This window comes from Leptonychotes weddellii, chromosome 9 (assembly GCF_054177405.1).
Source record: "Leptonychotes weddellii isolate Sample4059 chromosome 9, ASM5417740v2, whole genome shotgun sequence".
NCBI lineage: Eukaryota > Metazoa > Chordata > Mammalia > Carnivora > Phocidae > Leptonychotes > Leptonychotes weddellii.
The window spans coordinates 30,266,696-30,283,783 of record NC_138377.1 but is presented as its reverse complement, the minus strand read 5'-3'; the positions used below and the strand labels follow the sequence as shown (position 1 = coordinate 30,283,783).

General features: G+C 37.8%; 1 protein-coding gene across 1 annotated transcript in view; it reads left to right on the top strand.

The window, feature by feature from the left end:
• The window catches only part of GPHN (gephyrin), a 515,857-nt gene extending 512,139 nt beyond the window's left edge, over window positions 1-3,718 (top strand). Inside the window, exon 22 of the mRNA XM_081829751.1 lies at window positions 7-3,718. Within this exon, the coding sequence (XP_081685877.1) occupies window positions 7-140 (134 nt within the window). The 3' untranslated portion in view covers window positions 141-3,718. The remainder of the gene's footprint in view (window positions 1-6) is intronic.
• The last annotated feature ends 13,370 nt before the right edge of the window (window positions 3,719-17,088 follow it).

Here is a 17,088-nt window from a genome sequence, read left to right as displayed (position 1 = left end):
TTCTAGGTAATCAGATGAGCAGCCGTCTGATGAGCATGCGCAGTGCGAACGGGTTGTTGATGCTACCTCCAAAGACAGAGCAGTATGTGGAGCTCCACAAGGGCGAGGTGGTGGACGTCATGGTCATTGGACGGCTATGATGGTCACCAGAGCGAGAAAGCTTTGATGCATGTCCACATATCATTGACTGTATCCTGTAATATGCAACGGCACAGCTAGTTTTTCTGATCTGGATAAAAGTTGATCTGTATAGTCAACATCTTGAACTATATTTCAAAAGAATTTAAATACACCTTTTAAAGAAAAAAAACACCTAAAAATAAATCTTAACAGACAATTCTATTCTGATTATATCAAAGCAAATTTTTCCTTTCTTGCAAATTGCTTTGTGTGTTCAATGCTAGGTCTGATAGCGATAGCTTTTAGTAGACAGCAGTAGGTGCCTGCAGAACTTGTGTTTTTCTCATCTTTAAAATACAACTAATTATGCTCTTAATCAAGGCTGTCTGCTTATTTATACTAGCGTAGGCAACACTTGGATTTCCCTTCTTAGTATGCTTCATAACCGCTTTTCAGAGAGCTTTTGCTTGTTCTTTATCATGTATCTCGTGTTTATGTGCACAGTGCCAACTGAAGAGTGACTGGGTGGGGAGGCCCTGCCCTGCCTCAGGGAGAACCCTCCCCCGCAGAGCATCCGGGAGGCCCCTCCCCAGTAGCCTCGAGGCACAGTACTCTTCGGCAGTAACTGGATACCTTTTATTTGAATAAACAAACTGGGGGAAAAAATGCTTCCTTAAGTGCTGACAGCCTTTTTAACCAATACATTTAAAGTTGTACAGAACAAAAAATAAAATCAAAGACTGATCTTGTACAGATATTAGTGTTACCAGCATTCATGTGGAAATCAAGAGCAAAGAAAAAATGTTAAACAACTCTGTACCATAACATTTTCTGTAATGATACTGAAACTTAATGAATAAAAAAAAAAATCCTTGATCATTATTTAAAAATCTATTGTATTGGTCTTGTTATTAAAAAAGAGAAGATTGTCAAGCCATTTTAATGAGGTTCTGCTTGGACAAAAGGAATAGTTAAGATGATGTGGCAAGGGTAAATGGTATAAAGGTGATTGAAAATGTGTTATATCTCTGTATTTTACTACAGCATTGCAAAAATACAAATTAGAAAATACAAGAAAACCTACAGTTGGTCTGGTCTTTTCAGTCATAGCTAGAGAATGGCAAGCAAATTTAGGGGGAAGAAACGATACAGAGGAAAAAAACTAATTTCTTATTATAGATGCAATAAAAACAAATTTCAAACATCTACAGTTCTTTGGAATGGAGAAAAAGAGTAAGTAATGAACCAGAAAATTGCTAGTGAGTAACTGGAAGTTTTTTTTATCATGTTAGGAAGGAAGTGAGAAATGGGAAAAATCAGTGCTACATATAGAAAATATACAAACAAAATAAACTCTATCCACATGGCTCCAGTAATAAAAACTTAGAGGCACTTTCTAAGTGGTGGTAACAAGGGACATTAAATATCCTGTAGGGTATACTTAGCAAAGCAAACAACAAAAATTGGGCTACTAGTGAACAAGGTGTCAAATGATGGTGATGAATAAAGCCAAGTAGTAAACAAGAAAAATTTGATACTGATATTTGATATTTCCAGAGTTGAAAATAAAATGATCTATATTTTAAGTCTTTTATATTTTCAGTTAAAGAACATAAGGTTAATTAATAGAAATTAAATGAGAGATCATGCAAAGTGTTCTTTACCTATATTCATTGAAGAAACATTTATTAAGTATCTACTGTGTGCTTGGGTACAAGGTACATCATACTACTGTTTAAAAGATGTATAGGGGTAACAGCTGACATTATACTCCATCAAGGGAAATGACAAAAATGTACAAATAACTATAATATTTAATATGCATGATATTTGATAATACATGGTAGAGTGTATAGAATGTGATAAATGCTATAATTCAGATTTAAAGAGTTGGAAGAGTTCAAGTGAGAACTTCCTACAAGGTAAGATTTCAAGGGGCAAGATGGGATTTTGGTGGATCTTGAAGGAAGAGTAGAATTTTAACGATGATGATGATGATGCAGGAGGAAGGGTATTCCAGAAACAGAGGATTATGGACAATTAAAAATAATTATTTTTATTATGGAATGTAAGATCCACATGGCAAGGATTTGTTTATTTTGTTCATTGATATTACCCCCAGGTCCTTTGAAGAGTTCCTGACAGATATACATATGTATAGGCATCAGTAAATATTTGTTCAGTGAAACAGATAGTATAGAGCTTATTATATGCCAGGTGCTTTTTTTTTTTTTTCATGAGAGAGAGAATCCCAAGTAGGCTCCACTCTCAGCACGGAGCCCAATGCGATGCTTAATCTCATGACCCCAAGATCATGACCTGAGTGGATATCAAGAGTCAGACACTTAACCATCTGAGCCACCCAGGCACCTCTATGCCAGGCACTTTCTAAGCACTTTTCATATGTTTAATTTTCACAACAACAATAATAGGGTTGTTATTTTTATATTACAGATGAGGAAACTGAGGCACAGAGAAATTAAGAAAATTGTCCATGGTCACACAGCTAGTTAGAGAAGGAACCAGGATTCACACTTAACAATCTGGCTTTAGAGTCCATACTCTTAAACATCAAACTACAGAAACAGAAAACTGATATATTTGTAAGACCAAAAAATACATTACATGTTTGAGGCCCAAAGTAAGAAGTTCTTAAACGCCAGGTTAAGAAGTCTAGATTTATTCTAGAGATATCAAACTGTTTAGAGACTCCTGATCAGGGAAGTGTTAGGATCAGAACTGTCTTTTTAGGAAAAAGGTCTGGCAGCACCAAGGAGGATGGATTGGCCTAGAGGGAACTGGAGTGAGACACCAGGTAGGAAGTGATCTGGTGCTGCATCTGGGGGGGGTGATGACAGCCTTCACATTAGTGGTGCAAGTGATGGTGGCGGAAAGATCATGACAGATGAATGTGCCTCTGGACATAAAGAATGGAAAGAGTTTTATGACTGATTTCAAATTCTGAAAAGGAAGGTATTGGAGTAAGAGATGAATCAAACTCTTTGGCCTTAGCTGACAGAGAAAATGTTAAACCATTAGCAAGAAATGAATTTTGTGGAGGAGATGATGGGTTTGGATAGGTGTTTGAGATGCCAGAGGAATACTAAGGTAGATATGTTCTGTTGGCATTTAAAAGTGTAGGTTAGGATTTCACAAAAGAGATACTGGCTGGATATAACCTTGGGGATCATTCACATGGTAGTGATACTTAAAATATAAGGGTGGATGGGAAAGATTAATAGGAGAAGAGGACAGGGCCTTGGGGAGCACCTTATTTTGAAGTGTTGGAGAAAAGAGATCATGAGTAGAATGAAAGAAAAAGATGTTTGTGGAAAAGAAACCAAGTAATTAAATGTCCCCAAACCAAGGAGAGTTTCCAGAAGGAAGGGTAATCAACCACCAAAAAAAAAAAAAAAGTCAAGCATGAAGGCTCAAAATGATTTGCTGACTAGGCAATCATTTGTGAGCTGCAAGAGTGCAATTTCAATAGTGGGTTGAGGGCAAAAGCCAGGTTGCAAAATAGAGTTGAATATAGATTATTTGGAACTTGTACATGAGAAAAGATAGATACAGGATGGTAGCTTAAACTGATAACAAGGTGGAAGAAAGACTTTTATTTGTGAGTTTTGAGAAAGAAGGAAAACAGTAGTGGGCATATTAAAAATGCAAGAGTAAGGTGCCAGATGGAAAAAGAAGATAAAGGAAGGGCTGGATTTAAGGATATGCTGGGGGCCTAATTAACCTAGAGAAGAAATGGAACATTTTTTCCTTCTGAGTTAGAAAAGAGATAAAAAAATATGAATACATCTGAAGTAGATACAAGGGAAATTTAAGATTCAATGAAATGGTTCTACTTGGCACAATGGAAGTTGATGCCATTTAACCTATTTGCATTTATTTGACCTAGTTATTTTAGAATTACACATATATATTACAATTTTTTGTCTTAGTTGATACTTAAGTAAAAGACTATAGATGACACCTTCAGATTCTTGCTTCTAACTATGTGGAAGTCAAGCAGTTCCTTTTTAACCTACTTTTTTGGTTCTGTGTTTTAGTTGTTTCAAACCATATCACACAATGAGAAAAAGAACATAAGCAGAGTAAGTGTGCCAAGTAAATGCTATTAAATGATGTTGTATGTTACAAGTGGATTCTTTGGATGGCTTTCATTTTTAAAATTATTTGCTAATGAACAAAACTTTGTGGACCTAACCCACAACCAACTCTTGATCTTCATGAAACTCTACATAACAAGGTAAGTCTTTATTATTCCCAAATATAGAAAGTGGACATTTGTGTAAATACAGGATTCAAAGCAAATAAACTATGTGTCTTGTTATTCCAATGATGATGGATCTAAGTTAAATAATGCATTGCATTCTAACATGCTTATAAGAAGTATTAAGCTGCACTCTATAACAGAGAATTACATTTTTACAATGTTCATCAATAACTTGGCCTAGAGCCAAAAGGTTAAAGAATTGTTCAACTTGGGCCATTTTCTATGGTCAGCTACCAATATGTCTCATGAAGTATTTTTGCAATAACTCAATAATTTATTTAACAAGCATTTATTAAGTCCCTACAGTATGCAGGCTCCATGCTGGGCACTGAGGTTACAGTGATGAATGAGACCAAGACTCTGATATCCAAGTGGAGGGCATAGATTTTGAGAAAAAAAATTATTTGAAATATAGATTATGAAAAGTCTATGAAGAAAATCCAGTGATATGTTAGAGAGTAACTGAGTGGAGGCCTAGATCATATTAAGTTGTTGTGTCAGGGTGCAGCCATTAATAAAAAAGACTATTGAGACTTCACTGTACGAGTAAGTTAAATAAGTGTTAGAGACCTGGAAAAGCACGAAGGAAACATTAAGATGTCAGAGGAATAACTACAGGAAGCAACTATCACAGCTGGGTCTGGGAGGCAGGAGGAAGAGTAATCAGAATCTAGACGTTCAGAGGTCAGACCCTTTGGAGCTAGGACTCAACCCTTTAAGGAGAAGGCACTGCCCAGCTGCTAATTCTGAGTGGGAAAAAAAAAAAAAATGGAGGCTAGAACCAGTTGCTATTTCCAGGGCAACACTGACAGAAACACAAAGGGAACAGGAAGAAGCACAAGTCCAAGCTCCCTGTAGTCTAATGCAACTTATCGTTGAACGTAACAGGAAGCCAGCTGGTGAAAGACACCGTTTGCAGAGTTCCAGCCCCAGCACCACCATGCAGAACACAATGGTGGATTTAGAGCTGAGAGACAATCACTAGTAAAGTGATGGAGAAGGGGTCTCTAAGCAGGTGACCTCTGAGCTCAGATCTAAAGAATGAAAATAAGCCCCACATGTTAAGAACTGAGAAAAGAGCATTTCAGACAGAGGAAAGGGCTTAAAGAATACAACGTCAGAAAGGACACAGAGTATGATGAGCAATAGGGGTACAGTCTGAGATAGTTAGAACTGAAGCCAACATGGAGCCAGATCATGCTCACAAATGTGCAGGCTCTTGGGTGTAATACTAAATACATACACACCTTATGATATATGCCATATCTGCTAAGAACATTGGGAAGGCACTAAAGGTTTAAGAAAAAAGTCTATTATTTGTTAAATACCCATTGAGTACAAGGCACCATGCTAGACAAGGATTCTTGGAAACAAGGAACTCATTCTCTTTGCATTAGACACTCCTACAAGGAGTACACAGACCTGTTCCTCTGTCGGCATTTTGTTTTCTGGTCTACCCAGTTTCTGAAACCAGAAACCTCTGAGTCATTCTTTCTTCTCACTCCCCACGTCCAATTAGTCACCAAATTCTGTCAACTCTACCAATAGTTACTAAATAACCCTCTCCTTTCTATTCTAAATGCTACTACCTTGATCTCTCCTCTGCCCCAAGAACTGCCCTCCCCAAATCCAACCTTCACACTGCTGCTAGAGTGATCAATCCAGATCACAAATCTCCTCAGGCTAAGACTTTGTTAGAAAACTACTGCAGCAGATGAGGCCCAAGCGCCCAGTTAGGGCGTTCAAAGCCATCTGGAACCTAGCCCCTCCCTCTTCCAACTCCACTGTTCCCCTCCCGCTTTATGTAACACTGGACCATTTGCAGTTACCCCTTCAAACCATGTCGTTTTAAGCCTCAACGCCTTTGCCCAAGATGGCTAATCTTTCAGGACTTAGCTTGGGCATTAACTCCTCCAGGAACCCTTCCCCAAATCTCCAAACTGGGCTAAGTGCCCCTCATCTGTGGTCCCACTTATCACTGCATCTCATTGGAATAGTCTGCTTATATGGCCCCTCCCCCAGTTGATGGTAAGTTCCTTGAGGGCAAAGACTGTTCATCTTTGTAGCCCCAGCATGGCATGGTGCCCTGTAAATAGTAGGTACTCATAACTGAACTGACCAACAGAATTACCTTGTACAGCACTCACCAGGGAGCCAAAGACAGAACCTGACAGGAAAACTTCAGGAAAGTTTGGAACATGCAGCCGAGAGGAGCCCATGAAGGCATGAGCAAGTGGGCACATCTCATGAGGGACAAGGACAGAGGCTCATTGGTCACAGACCTCACTCTGACAGAGCATCTCATATTCGGACTTGTGCCATCATCTCCAAATGAAGTTATACATATGGTTTTATATTCTGTGCATGTTTAAAAAGAATTAATATTTTAAAGGTAAATGTTTAAAATATATCATAATTTTTATTTCCCTCTTTTGCTATTTCTTCACTTTTTAATATACCAATAGCCTTTAAAAAATGGAAGTGAGATAATACTGAAGAGTTTCATCAAGGTACGTCAGAATTAATATCAACATGGAAAAGAGGAGATCAGATTTATGCAAAAATGTTTCCTGGCCTTGAGGCAGGAAGAACAGGAACATGGCAAGTGGTGATCATGCAAGAAATATGCTGAATGAAGAATTGGATGACTAGAAATCTAGCCAATGGTACTCATATGATGAGAGCAAGAAATTTCCATCTGACAGGGGACATTCAGGATAGAAGACAGGAAAAGGAGTGTCTAATGCAAAGATAACAGGAAACCCTTTGAGCTTGCTCACAGAGAGGCTGCCCTCACCTACAGACTGAACCAGTTATATGCGGAGGGCTCTCACCAGGCCCTGATGCCTTTAAACATTGAAGTTATACATCCACCCCTCAATTCTGCCTGCTATATATCCTATGAGTGTGGATGCCATGGTCTCTGTGACACCAACAGCTGGTCCCAAATTAAGTTACAGTTCTTGAGGAAACAAGAATATAATCATCCTCTCAAAAACTTGCATGGTTCATGTTTATTCTGAGAAACTGAGTTTTCTCTGGGCCTTGTCAAAAGCAAGTGTTTAAGTCTAGAATGGTGGCCCAAATGAAGTAAATTCACTAAGGTAGTGGGCCCCCAGGCCTGAGTGGTCAGTTAGTATCCTCCTGTGTCCCTCTATCCTCATGAGCAGGCAAGGAGGTGGCTAGATAGATGGGAATCTGCAGCACTTGGCTAAAACACAAGGATGAAGAGGAGGATCTGATAGGGAAGAGGAGAATCTTCTAACCATACAGAAAAGCAGAGACAAACAACCTACTCACATACAGTAGTCCCTCCTTATCCATGCGAGATGCACTCCAAGACTCCCAGTGGATGCCTAAAAACATGGGCGGTACCAAACCCTATATTAACTCTGTTTTTTCCTATACATACATACCTATGATAAAGTTTATAAATTAGGCACAGTAAGATTAACAACAACTAATAATAAAATAGAACTATAGCAATATACTGTAATAAGAGTTATGTGAATGAGGCCTCTCTCAAAATATCTTATTAAACTGAACTCAGCCTTCTTGTGATGGATGTGAGATGACAAAATGTCTACATGATGAGAAGAAGTGAGGGGAATGACATAGGCACTGTGATGTAGTGTTAGGCTACTATTGACCTTCTGACAAATCATCAGAAGGATCATCTGCTTCCAGACCAGACCACTGGTAACTGAAGCCACAGAAAGGGAAAGAGGGACTACTGTAGCCTTAGAGAGAGAGAAGACATTCAGAGAGAGAGAATGCCATGTATTTACTAATATTCATTCATTCATCCAACAAATAATCACTGAGTGCCTACTATGTAGCATGTGTCCAGAATACACTAGATGCTGGAGGCAGGAAGATGCCTCTGCTCTCTAAGAATGCTACATTCTCTTGAAGCTTTTCTGTACAAAAGCTCAAAGTGACTTAAATATGTTTAAGTCTCTGAAAATTAGGATATAAGGAAATGGATAAATTATCAATTGAATGGTAAGCAATATAAAGTGTTTTCTTTCTCAGTATGAGATCTTTGCCATGGTGATTCTCCTGCTAAGTTGACTTTTCTCTCCAAGGAAGCCTCTGTAAACTTCACACCACAACCAGAACTACCACTCCTGAGCCGTCTGGGATCCCCAGGAATGCTGGCAACACTTGATCTCAGTGGCTACGTCAGGGCTCCGTCCCAGCACTCTTCTCTTACTTCAGAGACTATGTCAGCACATTGTGATGCAGGAGCACTAGAACAATGCCCAGAGCAGCCTGGCTTCCTGCACTTCTTTTACTAAGTGGTTAGTTGCCTGCCCGGTAGACATAAACACCTTCTGCCAAAGAAATGTGAAAAGAGTTGGAAACCTGCTATTTGGAGACCATTCTCCTAAGTAGACATCCAGGAGATCTCCAGAGATCTATTTCAGCCTCACGTCTATGTAAGTGACTGTGTGATTACTGCGATTTTGGTGAGAACCTGAGGAAGAAGGAAACGGACATTAGTTGAATGAATTCTAATAATTCAAGGGCAAAAATATCTATTTCCTTTCCATCTTTCTCTTTTCCTCCTAGTTTCATGTCTTACAAAGCAACCAAAACAAGCAGGAAACCTCAGAGACTTAAATCTGGTTACTGAATTTTTCTTAAAAATGATTTCGTTGAGAATTCGAGTTAAAATGAAAACAAATTTTCTAATTGTTTTTAAATTTTGGTTTTCCAAACCATTAGCCCAATTTTCTCTCATGAGTGAAACTTGAGTAAACTTATGGAAGGACAGTCGTTTTTAATTATTCAAATGGAAGAGAAGATCTAGAATATAGGGCTTTTCTGTTCAAAGCTGAAAGGTTAGCTTGGGATCCCATGAAGGAAGCAGGGTCCGCAACAGCCAAACCTTCTCAAAAGTACAACCAGAGCTGCAACATCAAATTGTGATGGACCAATCCTAAAAATATGTTTATTATGGTGTTAAGAATCTTAGAAAAAAACTAAGGAAATGCCATGCTTCAAAGTGCTGTGCAGAACCAACGTCAAAGCACAAATACCACAGAGAACAGTTTTAACAAGTAATGGGTAAACACCACCATTTAAGACCTTTTATGTAATTACAGGCAAAAAATAACACACAGAGAAGAAAAAGACAAGAGAACGTAGGTGTTCAGAATTCTCTCAACTTTGCTGTAGGTTTGAAAAATTTTTATAACAAAATATCAGTGGGAAAAGATGCAATGGGAATGGTAAATAGCAAACAATTATAAAGAATATTTCAGGGGCATTTATAGACCTCCCCCAAATTAAGCAGTCAGAAAAGTCCCTGAAAACATTTCCATGTTGGCTTCCAGACTCCTCCCTCCCCATCCCAATTTCCATTAAACTCAAGCTGTCACCAGTTCAAAAAAATTCCCAGTGACTACATTCATTCCTGGGAAACTCAAGACATCCTACCACCACCCACGGGTGAGTGTACTTCATATCCACAGTATTCTTAGCCCTAATGGGGCCTTGGTGATCTTGAAACATTACACACATAGGGAAGTCTGGTAATGTCATGGAAAGTCTGGAGCAAAAGCTGAAGAAGTTCCACCCCTGTAATGTAAACACCTCATTGCTTCTCTCTGCTTGGTTTCCCCCTTAAACTACTGGCATTGGTTTCTGGTCTGTAATCAGATTTAATATGGAATCTCTCTACCTTTTCTTTTACTAAAAGTAGCCAACAATGCTTTTTCGAATGACAATTACAGTGTAATTCTGCAGAAAAAAATGTAACCTTTTGTAACTATCTGCTGAATTAATCTCCATTCAGTTAAAGCTGAAAAAAAGAGAAGAGGATGGGGGGGCGGTTCCTAATTAAAAGAAATAACAAAGAATGTAAAGAATCTACTAGTGACCAGAAAAGTTGGGATCCATCTCAAATGGAATTAGATTCCTCTGTGCTCTGTAACACAGTTAAAAACGTTATACACACTCTCAGGTACATTACTTGCTTAACTAGATGTATAAGACATTTAAGGAGCCTAGTGAAAGGCATAAATTATTGGAAAAATATAAACTGTGATTGTGAAAACTAATACACAATTCCTTTAGAACAAGTTATAACAGAAGATTCTGTGTATCTGTGAAATGAAGCTAAGTTCCCAGGGATGGCCTCTAGCAACCCTGCTTTGTTTCTCTGCTCTAATTCACATACTCATTCAAACCATATTTATTGTAATTCTATAACATATACATTCATTGACCCTTTAATGTGATTGAGCTACTTTACTACTAAAATTTACTTTTCATTTATGAGTTTTATATTGCAGACCTCTATTGTACATGTAATGTTAATAAAGCAAGATGGTATGAACTTTCACAAAGAATTTGCAGACAAGACTTGCTTTATTTTTAAAATATATTTATGTAGAATCTACAAATGTTGTGCTTTTTTTTTTTTAAAGATTTTATTTATTTGACGGAGACACAACAAGAGAAGGAACACAAGCAGGGAGAGTGGGAGGGGGAGAAGCAGGCTTCCCGCCGAGCAGGGAGCCCGGTGTGGGGCTCGATTCCAGGACCCTGGGATCATGACCTGAGCTGAAGGCAGACGCTTAACAACTAAGCCACCCAGGCGCCCCACAAATATTGTGCTTATTAATGTGAATGACATTGTAGCAAATTTCACTTGCAATGGCTCTCTGCTTTGACTTCTCATCATAATGACTATGGTCATATCATTCTCTAGCCTGCAGTGGTCATGCAAAGAAACATAAGTGCACTATGCATTGTCTACATTTATCCTTATTTAAAAAATGTATCCACGGAAATGGTGAAAATGTTCTAAGTTAGATTATGGTGGCGGTTGCACAACTCTGTAAATACACTAAAAATCATTCAGTTATAGCCTTTATTTTTTGTTGTTGTTGTTAAAGGTTTCAGTTATTTATTTGAGACAGAGAGAGAGAGCACAGAGGGAGAGGGAGAGGGAGAAGCAGACTCCCCACTGAGTAGAGAGCCCAAGGCAGGGCTCAGTCCCAGGACAATGAGATCATGACCTGAGCTGAAGGCAGATGTTTAACTGACTGAGCCACCGAGGCACCCCCAATTATAGCCTTTAAATGAGTGAAGTTGATAATATGTAAATTATATCTCAATAAAGCTATATTAAGAACTGATCCATCGATTAAATTATTAGGAAAACAAAACTATCTGTAAAAGTCCAGCCCACACAAATTAGAATTATTTTGAATCATCAAAATTAATAACAATATCTCAGTAAGGGTTGCTGGTTGGATAAGAGGACTGGGGGGCTGTGAGCTGTCAGGCTACTCTTCCATGGTCTTCCCACAAGAAAGCCCAGCAGAGCACGGGGAACTTATCAGAGTTGAGGACCATGAATTACCTACTGCTTTTTAAGAGAAAAATCATGTCTCAAGCATCAGTTTAGCCACTGGGCACAATTAATTTTGGTACCTGTTGCAAGAGATTGTGATGTTCCAAATAGGTCCACACCATGATTGGTAATTTCTGCTTTTAAAAATATTTAATGTTACAGGAAAATATTAATATGTATTATATATAATATGCAATATATAACTAATATACAATATTGTATATTTTATGTATTATATAAATATATATAAATTTATAAAACTAGAAAGACACATATATACCAAAACTTTAATACTATCTGATACTGAAAGCAAATCTAGTAAACAGTTAATTCAACAGTTGATGGTTCTGCTTTTGGACCTTTGACAAAATGTGTGGTGGTGTGTGTGTTTGGCCAAAATCGGTTTCACAAAACAATTCATATGTCTCAAGAACAGTGCAATCTCGGCTTATTACCAGAATAATTGGAGAGGTGGGGGCAGGGGTTGTGGTGTACAGATCGGTAATCTCAAATGACAGTTACAATAAAACTAGTTAAAATTCAGCACACATTTACCATCTCTACACATAATTCAAAAGTCTCAAAATAATTCCAGAACAAATGTTTAGAAACAAAGAACCACCACACCAGTGAAGATAAAAGATTCTGTTACATGTTTAGCTTCTTAGCTGACCTCCCCTTCATTCCAGAGTTCAAAAGGGATGAGAAGGGCAAGGCCTGATATGGCTGCAAATCCATTGACTCTCTCCCCTCCCTCTCATTTTCCATTCCTTCTCTGTGGCCCTAAATTCACAATATTACTTGCTCCCTCAGGAGATCATTACTGATTGCTCTCTGGAGGGACTGTTCTCACATGGAAGGGGTCCTGGGGACCACATAAATGACTGTGCTGGGAAGGGGCATTCCCTAGTCCTGGTGACCTTGGAACATCCACAGATTAGCAAGAATTTGTAAACAGTAGGCATACTGCATGTTGTCACTTTCTTAGAGTGATTTTTTCAAAAATGTACACTTTATCACTCACTTCTGGATAAGCAAGAGTTGACTACTGCATTTCATCAAATCTAAGATCCATCAATTATCCATTATGTTATGGACCACAGAGAAAGAAAAAAATGCTGCTAATTACATAACTAAATGCTTTCTTATTACTTAGAAGTTTTCCCCACAATGTCTGTCATACTCTATTCTGTCATCCTCTGTGCATTTCTTAAAAGAGTGCTCCACTCCAGTCTCTGGGATCTCCTTCCAAGCCTCTGACATGCCTTCTGCAAGTTTTCTACTGGAACTTTCTTAACCACACCAGAAGGTGTCAACAAAAGGTTTTCAGGTAACTATTAGAAACACATTTTATTTTTATTCAAGTATGAATTAACATACAGTGTTATATTAGTTTCAGGTGTACAATAGAATGATTCAACAATTCTGTACATTTCTCAATGCTCATTAAGATAAGTATACTCCTAATTGCCTTTATCTATTTCACCCATTTCCCTCCCCGCCCCACCCCAAGACCACCAGTTTGTTCTCCATATTTAAGAGTCTGCTTTTTGTTTTATTTTGTTTCTTCAACTCTACATGTGAGTATATGGTATTTGTCTTTCCCTGAATGACTCATTTCACTTAGCATTATACCCTCCAGGTCCATCCATGTTGTTGCAAATGGCAAGATCTCATTCTTTTTTATGGCTGAGTAATATTCCATTATATATATCTATATATCACATCTTTCCTTTTAAAGATTTATTTATTTATTTGAGAGAGAGTACGCTCGAGTGGGGGAAAGGGCAGAGGGAGAGAGAGAATCCTCAAGCAGACTCCCCACTGAGAGTGGTGTCCAACACTGGGCTCAATCCCACAACCCAGGATCATGACCTGAGCTGAAATCAAGAGCCAGCCACTTAACTGACTGAGCCACACAGACGGCCCTATATACCACATCTTCATTTATTCATCTATCAATGGGCACTTGGGTTGCTCCCACATCTTGGCTTTTTTTTTTTTAAGATTTTATTTATTTGACAGAGAGACAACAGGAGAGGGAACACAAGCAGGGGAAGTGGGAGAGGGAGAAGCAGGCTTCCGGCTGAGCAGGGAGCCTGATGCAGGACTCAATCCCAGGACCCTGGGATCATGACCTGAGCCAAAGGCAGACACTTAATGACTGAGCCACCCAGGAGCCCCTCTTGGCTTTTATAAATAATGCTGCAAGAAACGTAGTGGTGCATATATCTTTTTGAATTAGTGTTTTTGTTTTCTTTAGGTAAATACTCAGTAGTGGAATTACTGGATCATATGGTAGTTCTATTTTTAATTTTTTGACAAATCTCCATACTGTTTTTCATAGGGCCTGCACCAATTTGCATTCCCTCCAACAGTGCATGTGGGTTCCTTTTTCTCCACATCCTCACCAACATTTGTTATTTCTTGTCTTTTTGATTTTAGCCGTTCTGACAGGTGTACAGTGATATCTCCTTGTTTTAATTTGTGTTTCCCTGATGACTAGTGATGTTGGGCATATTTTCATGTGTTTCTTGGCCATGTGAATGTCTTTGGAAAAACGTCTATTCAGGTCCTTTGACCATTTTTAAATTGGATTATTTGTGTTTTTTGGTGTTGACTTGTATAAGTTCTTTATATATCTTAGATATTAACCTCTTATCAGATATATCATTTGCAAATAAATTCTCCCATTCAGTAGGTTGCCTTGTTCTGCTACTGGTTTTCTTTGCTGTGCAAAAGCTTTTTATTTTGTTGTAGTCCTGATAGTTTAATTTTGCTTTTGTTTCCTTTGCCAGAGGAGACATCTAGAAAAATATTTCTACAGCTGATGTCAAAGAAATTACTGCTTATTTTTAAAGCAATTTTATAGTTTCAGGTCTCACATTTAGGTCTTTAATCTATTTTGAGTTTATTTTTGTGTATGGTGGAAGAATGTGGTCCAGTTTCATTCTTTTGCATGTAGCTGTCCAGTTTTCCCCACACCCTTTGTTGAAGAGACTATCTTTTTCCCCATCGTATATTGTAGATTAATTGACCATAGAGGGAGGGAATCAATTCTGTTCCTTTGAACTATGTGGCTATTTTTGTGCCATACTGTTTTGATTATGACAGCTTTATAGTGTATCTTACCATCTGGGGTGTGATGTCTCCAGCTTTGTTGTTCTTCAAAATTGCTTTGGCTATTTAGGGTCTTTTGTGGTTCCATACAAATTTTAGGATTATTTATTCTAGTTCTGTGAAAAATATTGTTGGTATTTTGATAGGGATTGCATTAAATCCGTAGATTGCTTTGGACAGTGTGGACATTTTATCAATATTGTTTCTTTCAATCCATGAGCATGGAATATCTTTCCATTTGTTTGTGTCCTCTTCACTTCATCTGTCAGTGTTTTATAATTTTCAGAGTACAAATCTTTCACTGACTTGGTTAAGTTTATTCCTAGATATTTTATTCTTTTTGGTGCAATTATAAAGGGGATTGTTTTCCTAATTTCTTTCTGCTACTTCATTATTGGTATATAGAAATGCAACAGATTTCTGCATATTAATTTTGTGCCCTGCAACTTTATTGAATTCATTTATCAGTTCTAGTAGTTTTTTGGTGGAGTCTTTAGAGCTTTCTATTTATAGTATCATGTCATCTGCAAATAGTGAAAGTTTTACTTCTTCCTTACTAATATGAATGCCTTTTATTTCTTTTTCTTGTCTGATTGGTATGGGGAGGGCTTCAGTATTATGTTGAATAAAAGTGGTAAGAGTGGATATCCTTGTCTTGTTCCTGATCTTAGAGGAAAAGCTCTCAATTTTTCACCATTGAGGATGATGTTAGCTGTGGGTTTTTCATATATGGACTTTCTTATGTTGAAGTATATTCCCTCTAAATCTACTTTGTTGAAGGTTTTTATCATGAATGGATGTTGTACTTTGTCAATGCTTTTTCTGCATCTTTTGAAATGATCATATGGTTTTTATCCTCTCTTATCAATGTGATGTATCACGTTGATTGATTTCCTAATACTGAGCCACCCTTACACCCCAGGAATAAATCCCACTTAATCATGGTGAATGGTGAATAATTTTAATGTGTTGCTGGATTTGGTTTGCTAATATTTTATTGAGGATTTTTGCATCTATGTTCATGAGAGATATTGGCCTCTAGCTTTATTCGTTTTGTATTGTCTTGTCTGGTTTGGGTGTCAGGGTGATGCTGGCCTCATAAAATGAATTTGTAAGTTTTCCTTCCTCTTCTATTTTTTGAAAAAGTTTGAGAAGAACAGGTATTAACTCTCCTTTAAATGTCTGGTAGAATTTACCAGTGAAACCATCTGGTCCTGGACTTCTGTTTGTTGGGAGTTTTTTGATTACTGATTCAATGTCATTGTTAGTAATTTGTCTGTTCAAATTCTCTACTTCTCCTGATTCAGTTATGGAAGGTGATATGTTTCTAGGAACTTAACCATGTCTTCTAGGTTTTCCAATTTGTTGGCATATAATTTTTCATAATATTCTCTTATAATCTTTCATATTTCTGTGGTATCTGTTGTTCTTTTCCCTCCATTTCTGATTTTATTTATTTGAGTCTTCTCTCTTCTCTTTTTCAGTGAGTCTGGCTAAAGTTTTATCAATTTTGTTGATCTTTTCAAAGAACTAGCTCCTGGCTTCATTGATCTGTTCTATGGTTTCTTAGTCTCTATTTCATTTATTTCTGCTCTAACCTTTATTAGCTCCTTCCTTCTACTGGCTTTGGGCTTTGTTTTGTTTTGTTTTCCTAGCTCCTGTAAGTGTAAGGTTAGGTTGTTTACTACAGATTTTTCTTGCTTCTTGAGGTAGGCCTGTATTGCTATAATCTTCCCTTTTAGATCAGCTTTTTCAGCATTTCAAAGATTTTGGACTGTTTTCATTTTCGTTTGTCCCCATGTATTTTTTTTTTTATTTAGAGACACATCTTAAATGGCAATTAAATGCACCCCTTGTAGTACAATCAATGTACATAATTTAATATGAATAACCATGATTGAGTTCATGCATGTGCAGCCAAACAACAGCCACCATGCAGTTGCCCCCACGCCCTCCCCAGCACAAGGAACATTCCATTTCAGAGTTGTTAAGCTGAGGAAAAAATATGTTTCTTAGAATGAATGACTCAGAAAATATGAAACTGTAAGTGAGCAGGAGAGAACCCAACCTAGCAAATGCTGAGTAAATTATACCTTTTTGACAGAGGGGCAGGTGTTGATAGACCAATATAGGCCTTCAGTGCTTACCATGTGATAGCTATGGTGTTCACTGTTTCCTATACATCACTGCATTG